The 17,526-nt window shown below is 46.7% G+C and overlaps 1 protein-coding gene across 4 annotated transcripts in view; it reads right to left on the reverse strand.

Moving 5' to 3' along the window:
• Positions 1-16,744, reverse strand: part of RAD54L (RAD54 like) — a 23,452-nt gene extending 6,708 nt beyond the window's left edge. The window contains exons 1-12 of one of the 4 annotated variants that reach the window (XM_080601377.1): positions 16,572-16,744; positions 15,981-16,490; positions 12,544-12,587; positions 11,768-11,848; positions 11,217-11,336; positions 10,469-10,529; positions 8,531-8,666; positions 7,682-7,751; positions 5,558-5,846; positions 4,913-5,037; positions 2,561-2,711; positions 1,227-1,353 (exon numbers count right to left, since the gene is read on the reverse strand). In XM_080601377.1, coding sequence (XP_080457503.1) covers positions 1,227-1,353; positions 2,561-2,711; positions 4,913-5,037; positions 5,558-5,846; positions 7,682-7,751; positions 8,531-8,666; positions 10,469-10,529; positions 11,217-11,336; positions 11,768-11,848; positions 12,544-12,587; positions 15,981-16,083 — 1,307 coding nt within the window. In that variant the 5' untranslated portion in view covers positions 16,084-16,490; positions 16,572-16,744. Of the gene's footprint in view, positions 1-1,226; positions 1,354-2,560; positions 2,712-4,912; positions 5,038-5,557; positions 5,847-7,681; positions 7,752-8,530; positions 8,667-10,468; positions 10,530-11,216; positions 11,337-11,767; positions 11,849-11,964; positions 12,073-12,300; positions 12,435-12,543; positions 12,588-15,980; positions 16,491-16,571 lie in introns of those variants that run through there. The other 3 variants (XM_080601378.1, XM_080601380.1, XM_080601379.1) reach the window with 3 other exon arrangements.
• Between the last annotated feature and the right edge of the window lie 782 nt (positions 16,745-17,526).

Raw genomic sequence — 17,526 nt, forward strand, 5'->3', positions numbered from 1 at the left:
GCCCTGGAAAAAAATGTCCTGAGCAATTCGTGAGGTCTCTAGTGCTGAGTGGAAATTAAGTTATGGGATGCTTTAGGTCCAACACCCTCTGCCTTGGTACAGCAAGATGGATTAGAAGCCTTCTCCAGGGCATTCCAGCCTATGATTCCACGTATCTTTGGATCACTGCGACACTTGTAAATCCAACCGATTCACCTGTTATTGCCCATGCATTTCATTTTCCCCATTTGTATATTATGATTGTTGCACAATAAAGGAAAGGACACAGACCTCACCACAGTCAGGCACAAGCATTCCGGAACACACTTTTACATCCCTTTTGGATCACCTAAAGAAATAATGCACCTCAAGAAAGAATAAGCTCTTCTCCTAGACTTTTCTTTCTCTCAGTCTTCTGCAAGCTGACCCAAGTCAAGGCCACGGCTGTCTCTATAGAGAGGATATACTGCGTGAAATTCAATTTACCATGGCTGTGAGCTGCTAGACTGTATTTGTGATGGTTGCAAAAGCTAAGATTAAGAAAGAAAAAATGATGATGATAGTACTGCTAAGAATTCAGAAGAACATCTAGCAAGAGTTCTTAGGGGGTAAGTGATTGCCAGCAGATGTGGAGACACTGCTTGTATTCATCAACATAAAATAAACCAGATTTAAGCACATACTAAAAGTCAGAGAAATAAGATGGCATTTTGCTTGACAGAGGTCCTACCTAGGGATCAAAAGTCACATCTCTGATGCTAGCATACTAATCCCATCTACAGAGCAAACAGCTGTGAAAGCATGAGCTGGACTATTCTGTGACTTGGGCATCACCAGCAAGCTAAGCAACACCCCTCATACTCTGTCTGCTACTCACAGCTGGGTCAGATGGATCTGCAGTCGGACCCCATCTATGCTGTAGTTACGTTAATGCAAATAAAAGGATGCTACCTGACTGTTCAGACACCAAGAGAAAACTGAAACGTAAGAGCCAAATCCCGAGTCAGGATCTGAGTACATTTGCTTGGGGGTGACTGCAGCTGACTGTGCCATTTCAATGTGCTACTTTTCAGACTAAAGCTACACATCACGTAGATTTCTTAGGCAATAAACACTCGCACAATCACTTACTGAATAGACTTAACCGGCAAGGGAATTTGTTACAGCTACAACTTTAATTTGGGAACGTATCCATGCACCAAGGGTTTATGCAAAAGCTCTGCAAAGAGAAGAGGGATGAAGTTCACCTGTTCACAATGCTGATCAGCTCCTTAAGCCTCTCTTCTCCTTTTTGTCGCTCAGCATCACTCGCATCTGCATCTCTGCCTTTCAAGATGGGTAATTCAAAATGTCTTTTAAATTCCTGTGCAGTCCCTGCACAAACAGAGATGAAAAGGTGACAACTCCTACCAAATAACCTTTGATCAGTACCCCCACAGCCCCAGTTATCACACCATAAGCATGTGGCCCAGCAGATAAAACAAACTCTTGCCCCATCAGCGCAATTTGGTTTTTGTTCTGTCCGGGAAAGATTCAAACAAGGCAGGCAAATCTGTACAACAGCAGATTATTTTCTATTGTAACAACGCTGCACTGCCAAAGCTAATGCAAGTTTAGTTAAACCCAGGTCCCACGAGGCACATACTGATTTGCTCACATTCCAGCTACAGTTTTACTCCCAGAGTTTGTCCTTGCAAACACCAGTGCAGACATTACGTGTCTGTTCCAAAATTATTTGTAATCAGTTCCTTGCTACTGCTCACAGGCTGAAAGAGGGAAAGTGACCACTGCACACATATAACTCTGATAGCACTACTTAGAGTGTTAACCTCATCTCAGAGAGAAAGTGCAAGTACAGGGAGACTTGTTTTGCCTAAAGCACAAGTCAAGGGACAAAAAAAATGTACAAAAAAATAAAAAAATGAAGCACATGGAAATAACGTGCCACAACATACACCGTATCACCATGCTCCAGCCACTTCAAACTCCTACACCAGATAGGTACAGAGACAGCGGAAGGAAGCTGTCTTCCAGGCCACCTCTGTACTCGATGCAAAGAGCATGTCACGTCAAACCCTGCTCTGGACAGAGCCTCTCCCACAAAGGCATCGTTCCTGGCCTAGATTGCTATTTTGCTATAGCCTTTGAGTCTTGTGGGGAGTATCGTTACAAGCTGGCTCTTCCAGCTCAGCCACTCCTGCAGTATCTCCAAACACTTATTATCATAGAAACTCCTAGCCTAAGTGGACACTTTGGCTGACCAGTATAGCTACGTAAGATCAGCCATGTAGTACTCACGGTCACATATCATCTTACCTTAATAATTAATAAACCCTCTAAAACTGTCTGATTCAAATACTTTAAACTGAAACAGAGCTCTAATCATGACATAATCTTGCCTCTAGACAAGAGGATCTTGACCTAGACTTTTCTAGACTCAAACTGAAGGAGAATTAAGTCTCCAATCTACATGTGACCTTTCCTCTCACCAATGTCTTGCTTGCTGCTCTCACCAGTAATCAGGGAAGGCCTTGCCAGCAACTTCCCCCTTCCTCATGTCTCACACATTTTTATTTCTTACCTAGGATGCCGGAATTGACAAAATGCACCAGGCTGAAATATTCAAGCAAGTCATTCTGAATGGGGGTGCCTGAGATGAGGACTCGCCGAGGTGTATTTAAGCTGTTGAGAGCCTGGTATGTTTGGTTTTCAGAGTTCTTCAGTCTGTGGCCCTTTGAAAAAGAGAACACAAATGCAACTGATAAATCTAGTGGTCGTGATGGGAAGCAGCTTGGAGACCCTTATCAGGACTGACATGTCATATTTGTCACAATCTACCTCACAGCTTTTCCAGTTCCTGGTAGTACAGTAAGTGTTTTACGTGTATTCAGCTGCTGTGACACACATCTTTTAGAAGGAAGAACCTGTCGGGAAATCTGAAGTCACTGTGATGAAACACGGCATTTCCATTACAATATTCCCAGACTAGCGACGTCTGAGTCACCCCCAGGCAAGACAGCCTGCCATGCCAATGCTGACACTTGTGAGCTCCAAGAACTGTTTCCCAATCAAAGCCAAGAACGCTTTCAGTTACCAACATCAGGCACTGAACTCTTGGCCTTGCATCGTCCAAGGTCAAGATCATCAAGTCATTCACACCACCTATACTCAGAACTGCCAGGCCATTGCACGCTAATAAAAGAGGTTCTGCATCAACAGGCAGTAATCTAAATACAGGCCCATTTCCCGATCTAAAAAGGGGATGAGGTGGAAAACAAATTGCTCTACATCAGTGTTTCGCAGCATGTGTTCCATGGCCACTTACGGCCTGGAAGAACTGGAAGGAGAAATGAAAAATGACTTTCATGAAAAAGAAAAGAAAGGCTTAAGAAAGAAAACACATCCACAAATACATGAGAAAATTAAAAAAAAAACACAACAACACAGGAGTGGAACAAACCAAAGCAAGAGAAGAACATTTGAAGTCTGCTTCATTCTCCACAAACTGTTACATTGACAATGTATGTACACACTTGGGACTACTGACGCCTCTGATTCCCAAAGGATGACAAACAAAGCCCCCTAAAGTGCTGCAAAACCCTACGAGACAGCTAGGAAAAGCAGTTCTATTAGCATCTGAGTGTCTTGATGTAGGACAAAGCCTAGGTGGAGAGATGCTTGTTACAGGAGCCAGATTACTTCAGAGACAAGTATTTACTGGGAACACAGGCAAGATGCAGAGCCAAGGACCTGAATTCCCAGCAACCCAGCTGCTGGCCTGCCCTAGGGGCACGGAGAGGTGGAGGCACTCAGAGTCAGTGCCTAGAAGGCAGATGCAAGTTATCTTAGTCCTGGGGACGCTCTTTACATTTGTCTCAGCAGTTTCAGCACATACAGAAGCAAACCACCGGGTGGCACCACTTTTTAACAAATCTCTAACAGGCCACAGAGAGAAGACAGAGTTGGCTGAGGGCCCCAGCTTTATCATTTCAGGGAGGCGGAGGGCATTTGCTTTTTTTCAGAATCTCTTTGCCCCTCACTAACTGTAAGCATAAATACGTAATGATAGAGGAAAAAGCAACTCAATTTCAGCCATGTGAAAATGCAGCTTGAAAGCTCAAGCCTGGCAAAGCTAGAGCCAGCAGGCAGCAAGCAGGGAGTCAAGCGAGGTCTGCTTGTTCTTGAACAAGCAGCACCTGAGGTACCCTCCCAGCCCAGATCTCCTCCCTCTGCTGCAAGCAGTAGGCTCCACAGATGAGAAGAGAGTCCTGCCATGGGGGAATCCTTCAAACTCCTTAACAAACACAGAAACAAATCTTCTGAGCTTGTGACTCCAAAGAGCAGGCCACTCCCCTACTTCCTGTGTGCCAAGAGAACAGATACCTTGGGAAACAGGACTGCTGGTTAACTGGCTCTCCTGAGGTCCTGACCCTATTTCCATGAGCCGTCCATTGTCCCCTGGAGAAGCACAACAGCACCTTATTACCCCGTCCTCAGCAGGATTCAGGCCTGGACAAAGAGCCTTAGAATATGGAGATTTGGAACATTACAGCTAGAGCAGCAAAGCAGCCTAGCAGTCAGGGAGTAGGGAAAAGGGTGAATAAAACCTGGGTTCAACAACTGACTTGATGCACTGCCCTCAGCTTCCAACAAAAAGGGACCATGACAGGTACCTTCCTCCACATCACAACTTGAGACCGCCAGACAATGGGCTGAGAGCAGCCAATACAACACACAAATGCATGGTGAAATCATTTAAGGCTTGGAGAGACCTCAGGACTCTCCAGCCCAGCCTCTTGCTCAAAACAGAGCCAAGTTAAAAATTAGTGGAGAGAACATAAGGCTCAATCACCTCCCACCTTTTAAGAAGCAAGATTTGTCCTGATCTCAAGAAAACATCAGGGATGTATTCTCCTTAGAAATTCCCCCATACCTCATCACATATGACCAGCCCAACACTGCCCTTCTGTAGTGCCTCAGCGTGAAGTCGGAAGGTCTCATAGGAGATGATCAGGATGGGTGAAGGCACTCGCACACCACGCTGGTTCATAAAGCCAACTGTGGATGGAAAGGGGGAAAAGGAGAAAGAAGGATGAAAACAGTAATAGTAAAAGGGTCCAAACTGTGCAATCAAAATCAATCCTTTTGCACTTAAAAAAAAAAACAAGAGGAAAACCTTTTTGTTTGTTTCAATGCTGCTGGACTCTGACAAAGAGCTGGTTCCTCTGTAGGCACCCTTTCTACCCACATATAGCAATGACACTTTCCCCATAACTGCTCCCATTTCCATCCCCCTCCCACCACTGCCCAGTCCTGTCCTAGCTTCTGCCTGGAGCAAAGACGGCACACAGGGACTGCCCTGTCTTAATCACACAACTGGACTTGGGTTATTCCAAAAGAGCAAGCATTATCAAACAGGCAGTGACCCGATCTAAACACGTTAGAAGGAAATTTTCATCAGTTTCCAGTGCTCTAATGACAGCTCACAGATGCTCACATCAGCTGCTGTATAGGCTTCTTCCAACACAAGATTTTGACCTAAGTCAACCGACCGCACCATTCGCAAACATTTCTGTACCTAGCTTACGGTCAATCTCTTCTTTGGAGCCTCCGTCAATGGCCAGTGGCTGGATCCTTCCCCCCAGCCATTTCTCTACTTCATTGTACCAGTTTCTCACTAGGCTGGAGGGAGACACCACCATGGCCTTCTCAATTTCAGGCTTGCAGTCTGGACTTTGCCGGAGAAGCGTCCACATGAGAGTGATGCACTGCAGGGTTTTGCCCAGCCCCATCTCGTCTGCCATGATACAGCCATGACTCCCAGGGATCCGCCGGCTCGTCACGCACTCCCAGAGGAATTTCACTCCCTGCCAAGAAATTGTTCTGTTAGAGCAGGATGGGGACATCCACAGAATGACAACTTCATTACAGCTTTATTACTGCATTGCACAGGACTGATATTACAACAAACAACATATCCGTGTAGCACGTCCCAAGGGATGTGCAGCATTCTAATGAGAGAGGGAAATCACCCAAGACACAGCTAAAATTCAGCCCCACCTAGTTTGAGAAAACATTACTGGTGCTGACAATTCGTAACATGTACACAATTTCACTATGTTTTAACTCTACAGTTATAACTAGCTCCCTGACTTGAATTCCCCAACATTTCTACCCTTGGCCAGGCTAGTTAGGCCCAGGCCATCAGCTAACATGCATCAATCAATGCAAATATATGTTAAGCATCTTAACAACACCCAATGGACTGCCCAGTCTTGTCTCTACTCCCTGATTAACTCAGAATACCCTCAGCAGCCCTCATGCCTTCTGCCTAGAAGCACAGAACCACTATGACTCACTCACCTGGGGACTCAAAGTCCAAAGCAGATTTAGCTTCAGAGAAGGAACAGAGCTGAGGTTATAGCTCATGTCACGTGGTGGAAGAGCTCAGCCCATTTGTTAGGCTTTGACACATCACCAGGACAGGATAAAAGGGGAAGAAAAAAAAGACTCTGCAAAGTGTTCTATCATGTGACGATAGAGAGTCAAAGAAAACCTGGGGCATTGTCCTGGCTATCAGCCGAGCAGGGAGTGACAGAAGACTTGAACACACCTCTACAAACTCCCGCCTGTACATTCCACTGTACAGGACCAGAAGATAGACCACTTGCACTTCCAAGCCATTTCCTTTCTTTCTTAGGCTCTTAAAAGCACGTTAATGAAGTTTATTAAATAATTGTTCAACTGGTTCAAACGCACTACAGACCAAAAAAAAAAGGAAAAAAATTGGCTGGGGAACCAGCTCAGTAACCTCCCAGCAACCAGGCAAATTACATGACAAGGAGCAAAGCTGCACCACAGGCTGGGAGCATCAGCTGAAAAAGCAGCGCAGGAATCTCAGCAGGCAACGACTGATCAGTCAGACTAGAACAGAGACTGCTTTTTGAGCAGCTGTCAAAAAACAGACAATGCGTTCAGGATACCAACATAACTATCCTTACCTGACAAAAATGCCAGCAGGCAGGATCTTACCCAGAACAGAGTGCCTCCAGCTATATAGCCGAAGGCCAGCATTATGATGGGTCATGGGTTCAGCACCAACTCTGAGATAAAAGAACAAACCAGGAGCAGCCTACAGCGCTCTCAGAGCCATCTGAAGATCTCCCATGCAGGGAAACAACAGGCTTGACCTGCTTAGCCCGAAGATCAGCAATAACAGCTTCCACCAGTGCTGCCTCTAGGCTTAAATGATATTATACTGCATCCATGATGAATCTCAAACTCTGCAGATATCTACACTAGGTATTTGGGGATTAGTACCCACTGCTTCAATATTGTGATGTTCCACATTTTATGACATAATGTTTTTAAGTGCTCTCCACCTGTAAATTCCAAGTCTCCCTAGGTCACTGATGGTTCACAACCACAAAGGACACACAGGACTGTTGTAACACTCCCAGACCACCCTCTTGCTTAATGCAGGACAGAATATTTACACCATACAGGCCTCTAAGACGATGGTTAAAACAAACATTTCACTTTGTTTTTGCAACAGACCAGAGTCTGTTGTCCCAGGCTGCTAGTTTGTGAGGGCTGTGCAGACCTCACAGCTGGTGAGCAACAATTACAGCAGAGGGACTACAGCTTTCTGAAATGCACCAAGTCCTCCAGCCATACTCTCACGTCCTGGTTGAAGACTTACTTCTCTCTGATGAGGCCGTAAAACACGGCTGAGGACAGGATCCACCACGACATGGACAGGTACTTTGTCCCTGCAGGAGAGTCAAGAAAGATGACAGTATGATTAATGCACTCAGCACAGCATTAGGTTTTGTTTTTTTCTTTAAATCTCAATGCTATTCTGAGGACTCCTCAGTGGCATAAAGGAAGCAACTACCAATAAAAGTGAAAAAAGGATGAATTCAGTTCTGAGAACAGAGTTACACAGGCCTAATCTACTATCTAGTGTCAGTGCCCTAGAACAAGGGCAGAACTTTATTCAGAAAGGCATTTAAAAGTCATTATTATTTTCCTTGTCTCAATAAGAACACTGTAATTGCATTACTGGAGAGACCGAATCAAGGAACATCCCCTTCTGTCTATGACTATCTAGCTGACAGCCCTTTTAAAGTTACAATGGCACAGAAGGAACTATGTCAGAATAAAAACCATTAGGCAGCCTAACATTCGACTGTCAGTCATCTCCCTCTTGCTGTCCCTATACACTGATGTTTCCTGAGCCATAAGATTTTCTAAACAGCTTCTACATGTGTGCATCCTCATTCCCTGCAACAGGTTTTAATTTTTGATGAGCGGGAGATCACAGCGGGAGATCACAGCGGGAGGCTGTGGAAGAAGGCAAACAATCTGGCATGGGCATATGCCTTCCTTTGACTGTTGCCATACCTGAAGCAACTCGGAGGCAGAATACTTGGAACCCAGCTTTCCTCGATGTCCAGACCCCAGCTCAGACAAAAACAGGAAGAAAGCACACAAACCTACACGTACAAGGAGGTCAGAGCTGAAGCATTTGCACCAGGTGATGACTCACTTGTCTATTTTCAGCTGTTCGTGGGCACTCAGCAGTGGGGGCTCATACAGAACCAGAGCTCCTTCCTCAAAAGGGTCATGGAGAGGACTCCTCAGCCCTGCCCGCTTGATACCCAGCGCCCGCAAGCCCGTTGGCCCTGAAAGCAAACACAGTCACAAGTCAAAGAACAACTTCCAGAAGAAAGCAGAGCCTTGCAGAAGCATCTGATTAAATTTAGAAATGGTGAATTAACTGCGTGCAGTGCTGAAGTGGAGAAGACAACTGTTGCAGACAGCAAATCTACGGAGGGCACTTGTTTGGCAGCGCTCTGCCGGCACACAGTGGGTAGTTCTGCCACAGGGAAGAAGGAGCAGAGGCAAAGATGGAGCAGTGGCACTGCCCGTGCTGGGTGCACCAAAGTGGGAGCAGCTGGGTGCAGCAGATGCCAGCTATGCTGGCACACAATAGGACACGCTAACTTGCAAGGTGACTGATGTTGTCACACCAGATCGGAGCCACAAACAGGCACAATGCTTCCCTTCGGGCACCACAGACACTCCTAGTACTCAAAGGTGGCTGTTTCACTTTTTTGAAAGACAAGCAGGATTCAAGGAATTCAAGGAATTCAAGAATTCAAGCTTCAGCAGCTCAAAAAATACATTTCCATGTACATTGTATGTACTGGGACAGAGCCTCTTTTTGGATCATCTAATCCAGGCTCAGCAAGAGCTTTATCTTTTGCACAATGTCAAGAAGAAACCTCTAGACATTAAGAAGTTCTACAGTGTTATAGTTAGAACCATACTGCCATTACATAGTCTAGGGTATTATTTTTCCCTCTGCTGAGCAATAGCAGATGTTTGGCATTGCAGCAAATCTCTCAGAAAAGTAAAAAAAAAAAAATAAAAAAAATAGGAGGAGTCCATTTTCCTAGTGTTATATTTTGATTGTACCGTTTTGGAATTGAGATTACCATAGAAAGAACACAGACAAATCACTTCTCCTGCCAAAATTCAGCTCAAAGACACCTGAGTCCTGGGAGACAACTATGCTCCCAGGATTGATTTTGCTTGGGAAAGAATCAAGCGGGGTCAATTCCCCTACTGCTTGCAAAACCAGAGTGTATCACAAGTCAAGACAACGATGCCTCCACATCAAGAAAGAGTAAAGGAAAGAATCTCACCTCCCAGTTAAGAGAGGAAGGTAATGGTCACAGAAATCAGCTTTTACAGTTATAGGTCCACTTCAGGCTTTCCTGATAATTCTGCTTTTCCTACAAGCTAAGAACTACGTCAAACAAACTCTTCCAGGGCTACTCATTTAATATGCAGCCTGGCTGAACATGCCTACAGCCATATTTTAAAACTAATGTCTGAGTGAAACTGACTGACCCATCTTTCAATTTTTCAGCTGGATAGTGAAGGGAAAGAAGGGGTCAAGAAACGCCCCATTGTTTCTGAGATCTTCTGTTCCCTGATTCAAAACCAGCTGAGGCTTTGAAGTTCAAAACTACCCTTGCTTTGAAGATCACCTTGAGACCCAGCATACCAAGCAAAGTTGAAAGAACTGTCTTTTTCACCCTGGCCTTCTGTCTGTTCGTACCATCAGGGTATTGTTTAGGTGATAAATTTCCATGGCTTAGAATTCATCTTGCTTTTGTGTTTGTGATGTGGTGTACAACCTTCTGGCACTACATCAAATACATAACCATAAGAATACAAAATCCAGTTCTGAAATGCAGGATTATCCAAACTAAACACAAGTAAGAAATACGAAGACTTTGCTAATACTGGTGTATTTTTCTTTTGGAGTTAAATCAGAATTTCTGGAACACATGCATCATTCCAAAAGAAAAAAAACACCCACACAATAATCCCCAGATATATTTGACAGGCCAGAGCATTACCTGTTTTACTGGAGTCAGAGAACACAGACAATCCTTAAACCTCCTCATCTTACCTTTATAATTTGGAATGGGGATTCTGAAGGGTTTGGATAAAATGCTGCGGATAAAAGCCTCCTAAGAATTCAGAAAGAAAACACGCTTCAGAAGTTTGAAATCAGAGATCGGTCAAGACAGCAAGCCCAAAACGTGTTTTGAGAACTCAGTTTTGCCAAGTGTTGAGAGTCCCTCTATTCAATCTTTTCAAGCTCCAACCCCAACTATTTTCAAAAATATCCAAAAGGACGAAAGTAACAGACCAGCACAACTTCTCCACCAGCACCTCCACTTTTCAAAGCTATTTTCCTTTGGGTTTTCCAACACATGAAACTGACTTTCATGACTCCGTCCTCTTAAATCCACTGGCATTACTCACTTCTTTAAATCCTCCCTAACCTCAGTAATTCGGTCAGGCAATTTACCCCAGCAAAGGGGCTGAGTTGCACGAGTGGAAGCCCAGAGAGCACAGAGCAAGTATACAGCACCCGTGACATGTGTGTGGAAAGCCAGCCACATATCTCAGCACAGTCCTTTGCCAAGGCCCTACAGAACTTTTATTCAGGCTTTCCAATGTCGAAAGTACCCCCACCACTACTCCTTCAGCATGACGTGACTAGAGCAAGCAAAGGTCCCTCCTAAAAACCATGCAGGACTTGTAACACCACTGAGCGTTACGTATAACCTGAGATTATATGGATCTATGGAACCACCCGGGCTCTCCATACGCAACCCAGCCGCTGTGGGCCGGCAGAAACACCCACTCACATGCTGACTGCTATCCAGGCAGCGGGGTCCGTTGGTCAGCTGAGCCAGGGGCTTACGGAAGGGCGACCTGTAGCATTCCCCGCTCTCTGTCTCGCTGCCAGCCTTCCGTCTCTTCTGATTCTGAAAAACAAAATCAAAACAAAACTCAGGGCCGTCTGGCGAGGCCGGCAGACAGATGTGTCGCTGTCACGCTCGGTAGGCGCCCAACCACGCAGACATCCCACAGCTGGCTGCGCGCCTGAGCAGAGCCCGTCATCACCACCCACCTCAGCTGCCAACGGGCAGCACCAGGGTCACTAAACCCTACAGCCAAGCTGCACGAAGGCTGTAACCCCCTCCTCATCACGAAAACAGCCCCCGGACCCCACAAAAGCCCCCCCCGGACCCCACAAATGCCGGCTTGTCCATACCAAGACCCACCCCACAGCCCCCCAAGGCTCCCTGACTGAAATCCGCCCCAAATCCGCCCTGTTCCGCCACCTTCCCCTCACACAGCGGGGGAAGGAGACCCCTGGGGGTGGGTGTGGGGGGGGTTGTCGCCCCTCACTCACCGCCGGCGGGGCCGGGTGCCAGTCCTCCTCCTCGCCGCCCGCCTTCCTCTTGGCCAGCTGGCTGGGGGCAAGGCTCCTGCGCTGCAAGAGAGGGGCAGGGGGATGCAGACGGGGGGGATGCGGGCAGGGGGGCGAAGCGTGAGGAGGGCACCGGGGCTGGGGGGGCCGCGCTCCCCCGCCCCACACCCCCCACTCACCATCGCCTCACGGAGGGAGGGGAGGGGGCGGGGGGGGGGGCGCGGAGCGTTGGGCGCGCGCCGTCCCCGAGGCGGGAAAAGCGCGGGCGCGCTGTGGCACCGCCCCCTCCCCCGGCAGAGCGCTAGGCGCGGCCGAGCGAGCGCCGAGCTGCATCGAGCCGCTCGGCGTGCTGGGGGGGGGGGGGGGGGGGGGGGGCTGACAGACTGACAGACAGACTGACAGACTGACTGACAGACAGACTCGCCAAGGAGGCCTGGGAAGGGGCAGCTGCCCTCCCTTTATAACCCTAGTGATAAATAAACTGCCGATTCTGCACCGTTTCGTGTCTTACCTACCTAATTCCCCCCTTGGCCACACAGGAGACCCCAGGCTCCGTGAAATGAGCCGATTTTTGTTGTTGTTTTAAAGCGTAACAGCAAAAAGCCAAGCTTGCTCTGTAATCCAGTTGATCGGGTTGCTGTCAGCAGTGGACAGGGCCACCACCTCCCTGTGCAGGAAATCCCACCTGTGGCCAGGCAGGGAGCGAAACGTGGCCTTCAGGGCAGTCTAGCAAATAAACATTTCAATAGGCAACGCACCACCAGCATAGCTCTTAGAAGAAGTTTGTCTTTCCTTCCTCCTCCTAGGATGAAAAGGAAAAGAGGAGAGAAGGATGATTTCCCATTTATTGATTGTTTCACTGGTAAAGTCGAGAAATAAATGCAAAAGCTTCAGTCACAGTTGCACAGCTGACCTTAAATATCAAGAAACACAAGAAGCCCCTTTGGCAGTATCCCCACTTCACATTACCTAATAAACTGAATAGAAAAATAGTAAATATCTACATTAATACATTTATGCACCCTCAAAGCATAGATCATAAAGCAAAGCAGATACAAAACAAAGCTAAATTCTTGCAGCTTCAGGACATCTGAGGTGGAAGAGGGCAAGGACTGCCTGCAGCCATTTACACCAGCTGTAGATCTTGTACCTTGACTTAAAAGAAAAGGCCGGAAAAAAAAATCAAAACCATTTGTCAGTATTTTATTCCAGAAGTGCTTTCAGAGCTCAGTGACAAATGTTAGATGTTGCAATTATTGTTTCGCTGGGCAGAGAGTGGTTCTATAGGAAGCTAATTGGCTATTTTTCCTGGCATGAATAATATTCACATTAATCGCCTTCCTCACCATGGCTTAGAGAGCAATTCTGCCTTGTGCTTTTTGCCTGCTATGGGAACAGACACACTTTCTGGCCTAGGCAGGCTGGATCAATAATAAGAGGAAGGGGAGGCAAAATGCTCTTGCCTGCTCTGTGTAGAGAACTGCTACAGCAGCAAGAAAGGTCTCAGCCGTCTTACATCCAACACTGAACAGCTGAGTCCTACGACAGCTTTTCTCTGCTAATCATTCATGGAAAGATCCAGAGGGAAATCTGTGGAGATGCTACCATCTGAGCACAGTGGTAGGCTCGCTCATAAGGGAGCCACACCACAAGCCTGGAGCAAGGTGGGCAGGTGTGTGGGACAACCCCTTAAGATGGGTACAAACACGCTGGGAAGTGTTCCCAAACCTAAAGATCCTAAGAGATACAGCAGAAAGAAGGGGGTTTTGTTTTGTCTTCCCATCCTGAGGGAAGACTGAAGGACTTGCCAAGGCGACACAAGCTGTCAGTGACGAGGTCAGCAGTAGTGCTTCCTGGTGCTGTGGAGCCCAGCTCAGACACCACTCTGCGCTCTCTTCTCCACTCTTCTCTCCAAACTATCACCTTCAGGCAGAGCTTAAGTCATCCTTTCTTCTCCCTGCCTAATTACACAATTTACTCCTTCTCTGGTTGTAATCAGGTCCCATTTATACAGCCCTGAGAGATCACAGGATAATCACCAGGGGGAATAACCCTGTGATTTCCCTTGCTGCCTCTGCAGAATGCTGAGTTCCTCCAGTGACAGGGGAGGATGCCAAACACCTTCCTCAGGGACTCTGCAGGATTAGCCTGGTGTCCCTCTTCTCCCTCCTGGTCCCTATCCCACCCAGTCCCAGGTGGATGCAGTGACTCTCCAATGATTCCCCCAGCTTTTGGGATCTTCCTTCTTTAATTCTGCACACACATATTTTTTTATATTTTTTTATTATTTTTTTTCCTGAGGCTCCTTCATTTTGCTCTGGAGTTGAGAAATGCCTTGCAGGAATCAGGGTCTCATATTTTTTCTCAGCTCTTTGCAGGCACCAGGTAACGAGGACAGGTCCTCCCCAAGAGAGCTGACAGCCTCCGCTCCCCTCAGGAGAGCTTGTGAACCCAGGGGCAGACCAAGAACAGCATGAAGGAGAGGTAACGTGACAAAATGTCTGCTGATGGAAGCAAGCCTCAGACCTCATCTAACAGCTTCAGCCATTCTGCAACAAAAAACAGAGGCAAAAACCTGTAATCATGCTAAGGAGAGCAGAGCTGTAGCTTTAGCAAAATTAAACAGTGCCATGTGGATCTTCTTCGGTGAAGCTCTGAAGGGACCAGGGCTGCAGGATCAGCACCCTAGCCCACCAGTACAGCTTGGACATACTCAGCCAAGAAAGTAATTAGAAAGTAATTAAATATCCCCAGTTAATTCCTGAACAAACCACAAGAGGGAAACTGAGTACGGTCATACCAAGTTGCTGTCAGCCGGCGTTGTAATCCCATTTCATCACTGTCGGAGACAGCTCAAATGCCCTTCCACCAAAGCCACTTACTGAGAGAGAGGAAACATTAAGTGCTTTAAAAATATTCACTTCAGGGAGAGAAAAATCCTGTTCCTTTCCTGAGGTCGGATGCCGCTCACCATGGAGCCGGGCTGCACGCTGAGCGCCGGATGGAGGCGGCGGTTCAGCAGCAAGGGCCCAGAGCTGCAGCCACTTTTGGCATGTTTGCATGAATATCACCCAAAAGAAAACTGAATCACGAGCCCAGATTGGTTCAAGCTGGGTGGCTGGCATGGTTCACACCTCAGCTGTCTGCCTGCTGAGCTGCCCCAGCGATGAGCACTGGGCTGGGGCTACACCCGCAGTGCAGCACCCATTGTACAGGTGGGAACAGCCAAAGCAGGTCCCTGGTGCCCCCCAGCCTGGGGGCACAGCTGTGCAGCTGCTGCCTGCTTCGACCTCGAAGCCCTTTGCCACCACATACGAGATTTCATGGTGTCTTTTGATTCATTTATGACTGCTGTCCTTTTGGCCCAAGTGGTACCTAATCCTTATTACTGCTAGAGGAGAAAAAAATAAATCTCTGCTAATCTCGTTTATTTACAAAAAAAAAAAAAAAAAAAAAGACCCACAAAATCCTATTTCCTTAAAGCGGCAAAGGCAGAAGGAGCAGGGAGATCTGGGGCTGAGAAATCTCCACGGGCACTTCTCTAGTGAGCTCTGAGCCCCAGAAACGCTGCACTCCCCATTACCATGGGTCTGGGGCTTCCCTCTCCAAATCCCTCCTGGCCCCTGTGGTGGAAAGCAAGCCGACCACCCCTCCATCGTGCTGAGCCACGTGCCGTGGCAGGGGAGCCATGAGGTGGAGAGGGAGCCAGGTGGCCTCCAGGAAAGGCAGCAACCTCCTCCAGGGGGGAGGGCCTGGGGCAAAGCCCTGGGCTTTCTCCTTGCACTTTGTTGCTGCATCCAGCACTGCTCACAGCTCTGTCCCTAATTTGACGCAAAGCAGCTGATTCCCTTGCAGGCTCATGGTGCTGGCTGAAGAGTGGAAGCAGAGGTGCACCCTCCGACCTGGCTTAGCATCACTCACAAAGCAAAAGACCCCCTCAGAGCCCCCAGGACATCGCTTCACTCCACAGGACTGCTTTCAGGAACCAACCCTTCATTCACAAGGAAGACTGTCCCCACCAGGGACTTTGCCCCACATCACTTTTGTTTCAAGGTTGCTTTTTTCCCCAAAAAAATATTTTTAAGCACCCATGAATCTGACTCAGGTTTTGAATCAGCTCAAAACGTTTCATTTGATGCAAAGCAAAGTGTTGTATTTTGTTTACAAGCTAATTAGCCAGTCTTATCTCCCTCACCTTTATAAGCACAGGCAAGCCAACAGCACAACCTGCAAACATTAAAAAGGCTGGGTTTAGGAAACATCATACGCAAGCTGTGTTGGCACTTCCAAAAACACATCCCTCAGTTCTCAAAAGGAAGAGGGAAGCTGAAATGACTTCCCAAATTCAGCTTGATTTTGCAAATTGGCTTAGCCCTGCTGAAGGTCCCTTTTTGCAAGAAATTTACAATCAGTTGCAATTTTCCTTGCCAAGCTCAGACACTTACAGAGCACTCAGAGAGCTGCAGAACAAATCCAAGGACAAATCTCAGCTTTACGAACCAGTCCCTGGTCGCATTGGGTCCCCTGTGACTCCCCCCCCATCACCACCACCAGAGTTCTTTGGGGCTGTGTTCAGGATGCTGCCCGCAGGTACAAATGCACCTCTAAGTGAGTCCCAGTGCAGGACCAGGACTGAAACGAGTAGGGTTGCAACCATCTTCACATAACAGCTTCTACCTCCAACACATCACCACAAGTGTGAAAGCTGAAAGACAGAATACACATAAATGTATAATATATATATATACATGCTTACTTTCTAAGTAGTTAATCTACCGGGTTTTACAGGACAGACAGAGCATCATATTGCTCAGCCAGGTGCTCCAGAGCTGAGAAGGGAAGTGCCACCCCCAGCCACATGTCACTGCTTTCCCCAGCTGCTGTGCCTTGGCTTGGAGGAGCCCTTCCTCTGGCAGGAGGCAAAACATTATCCTCTCTGCCCCCTTATTAAATCTCAAACAGAATTAAAAAATAGAAAAATAAAACCTGGCTTCTATAAGTAATGGCGCAGGACAGAGGAAACATCATTTCATTGGGGCAATTAGCACAGGCTAATTAAACCCTAGTCTTCTGATCAGGCTCTGCTGATTAAGTTGGTTGCAGACACTCTGGATTATATTAACAAAATGAATCAGTTAATTACACGACAATCAATAAGAACCAAAAAGTAGGACAAGCAATTTGCCTTTAAATGACCATCTAAATTCATCAACATGATGCATGTTTGTAAATGTTAAGGAAAGGGGCAGACGTGACAGATCTCTTAGGTGCTAAGATAATCATTTCTGATAGCTGCTATTCACAAAAAGCAGGGAACTTACAGCATCCCCCTGAACAAAAAAGAAGCCATTATTTTCTATAATAGTTTACAAAACACTGAGGGCACAAACAAACTCAGCTACTGGGAAAAAAAATACAAACAACTCAGCTATTGGAAAAAAAAAAATCACAAACTTAGTCCTTTAATAAACTGAAAGTCTTAGTTTGGAGTTGTGACCTAAAATGATCAGCATTGCTTTGAACCAGAGACATTGTGGTCTTGAATGATTATCTGACTTAGAGCTCCCATCCAAATTGAAAACCTTGGTGAAGTGGAAGCTGGAAAATGACATTGTTAAAGAAGCAATTTTGCCCTGAAAAGCTTAAAGCCTGAATGGAAGGACTTAAAAAATAAAGAGGAAAAAACTATTCTGTGAAAAAAAATATATATATATCTGTTGTTCTCATTTTGCAGGGTTCAA

The sequence above is a fragment of the Anser brachyrhynchus genome, assembly GCF_964034855.1.
Source record: "Anser brachyrhynchus genome assembly, chromosome: 8".
Taxonomy (NCBI): Eukaryota; Metazoa; Chordata; class Aves; order Anseriformes; family Anatidae; genus Anser; species Anser brachyrhynchus.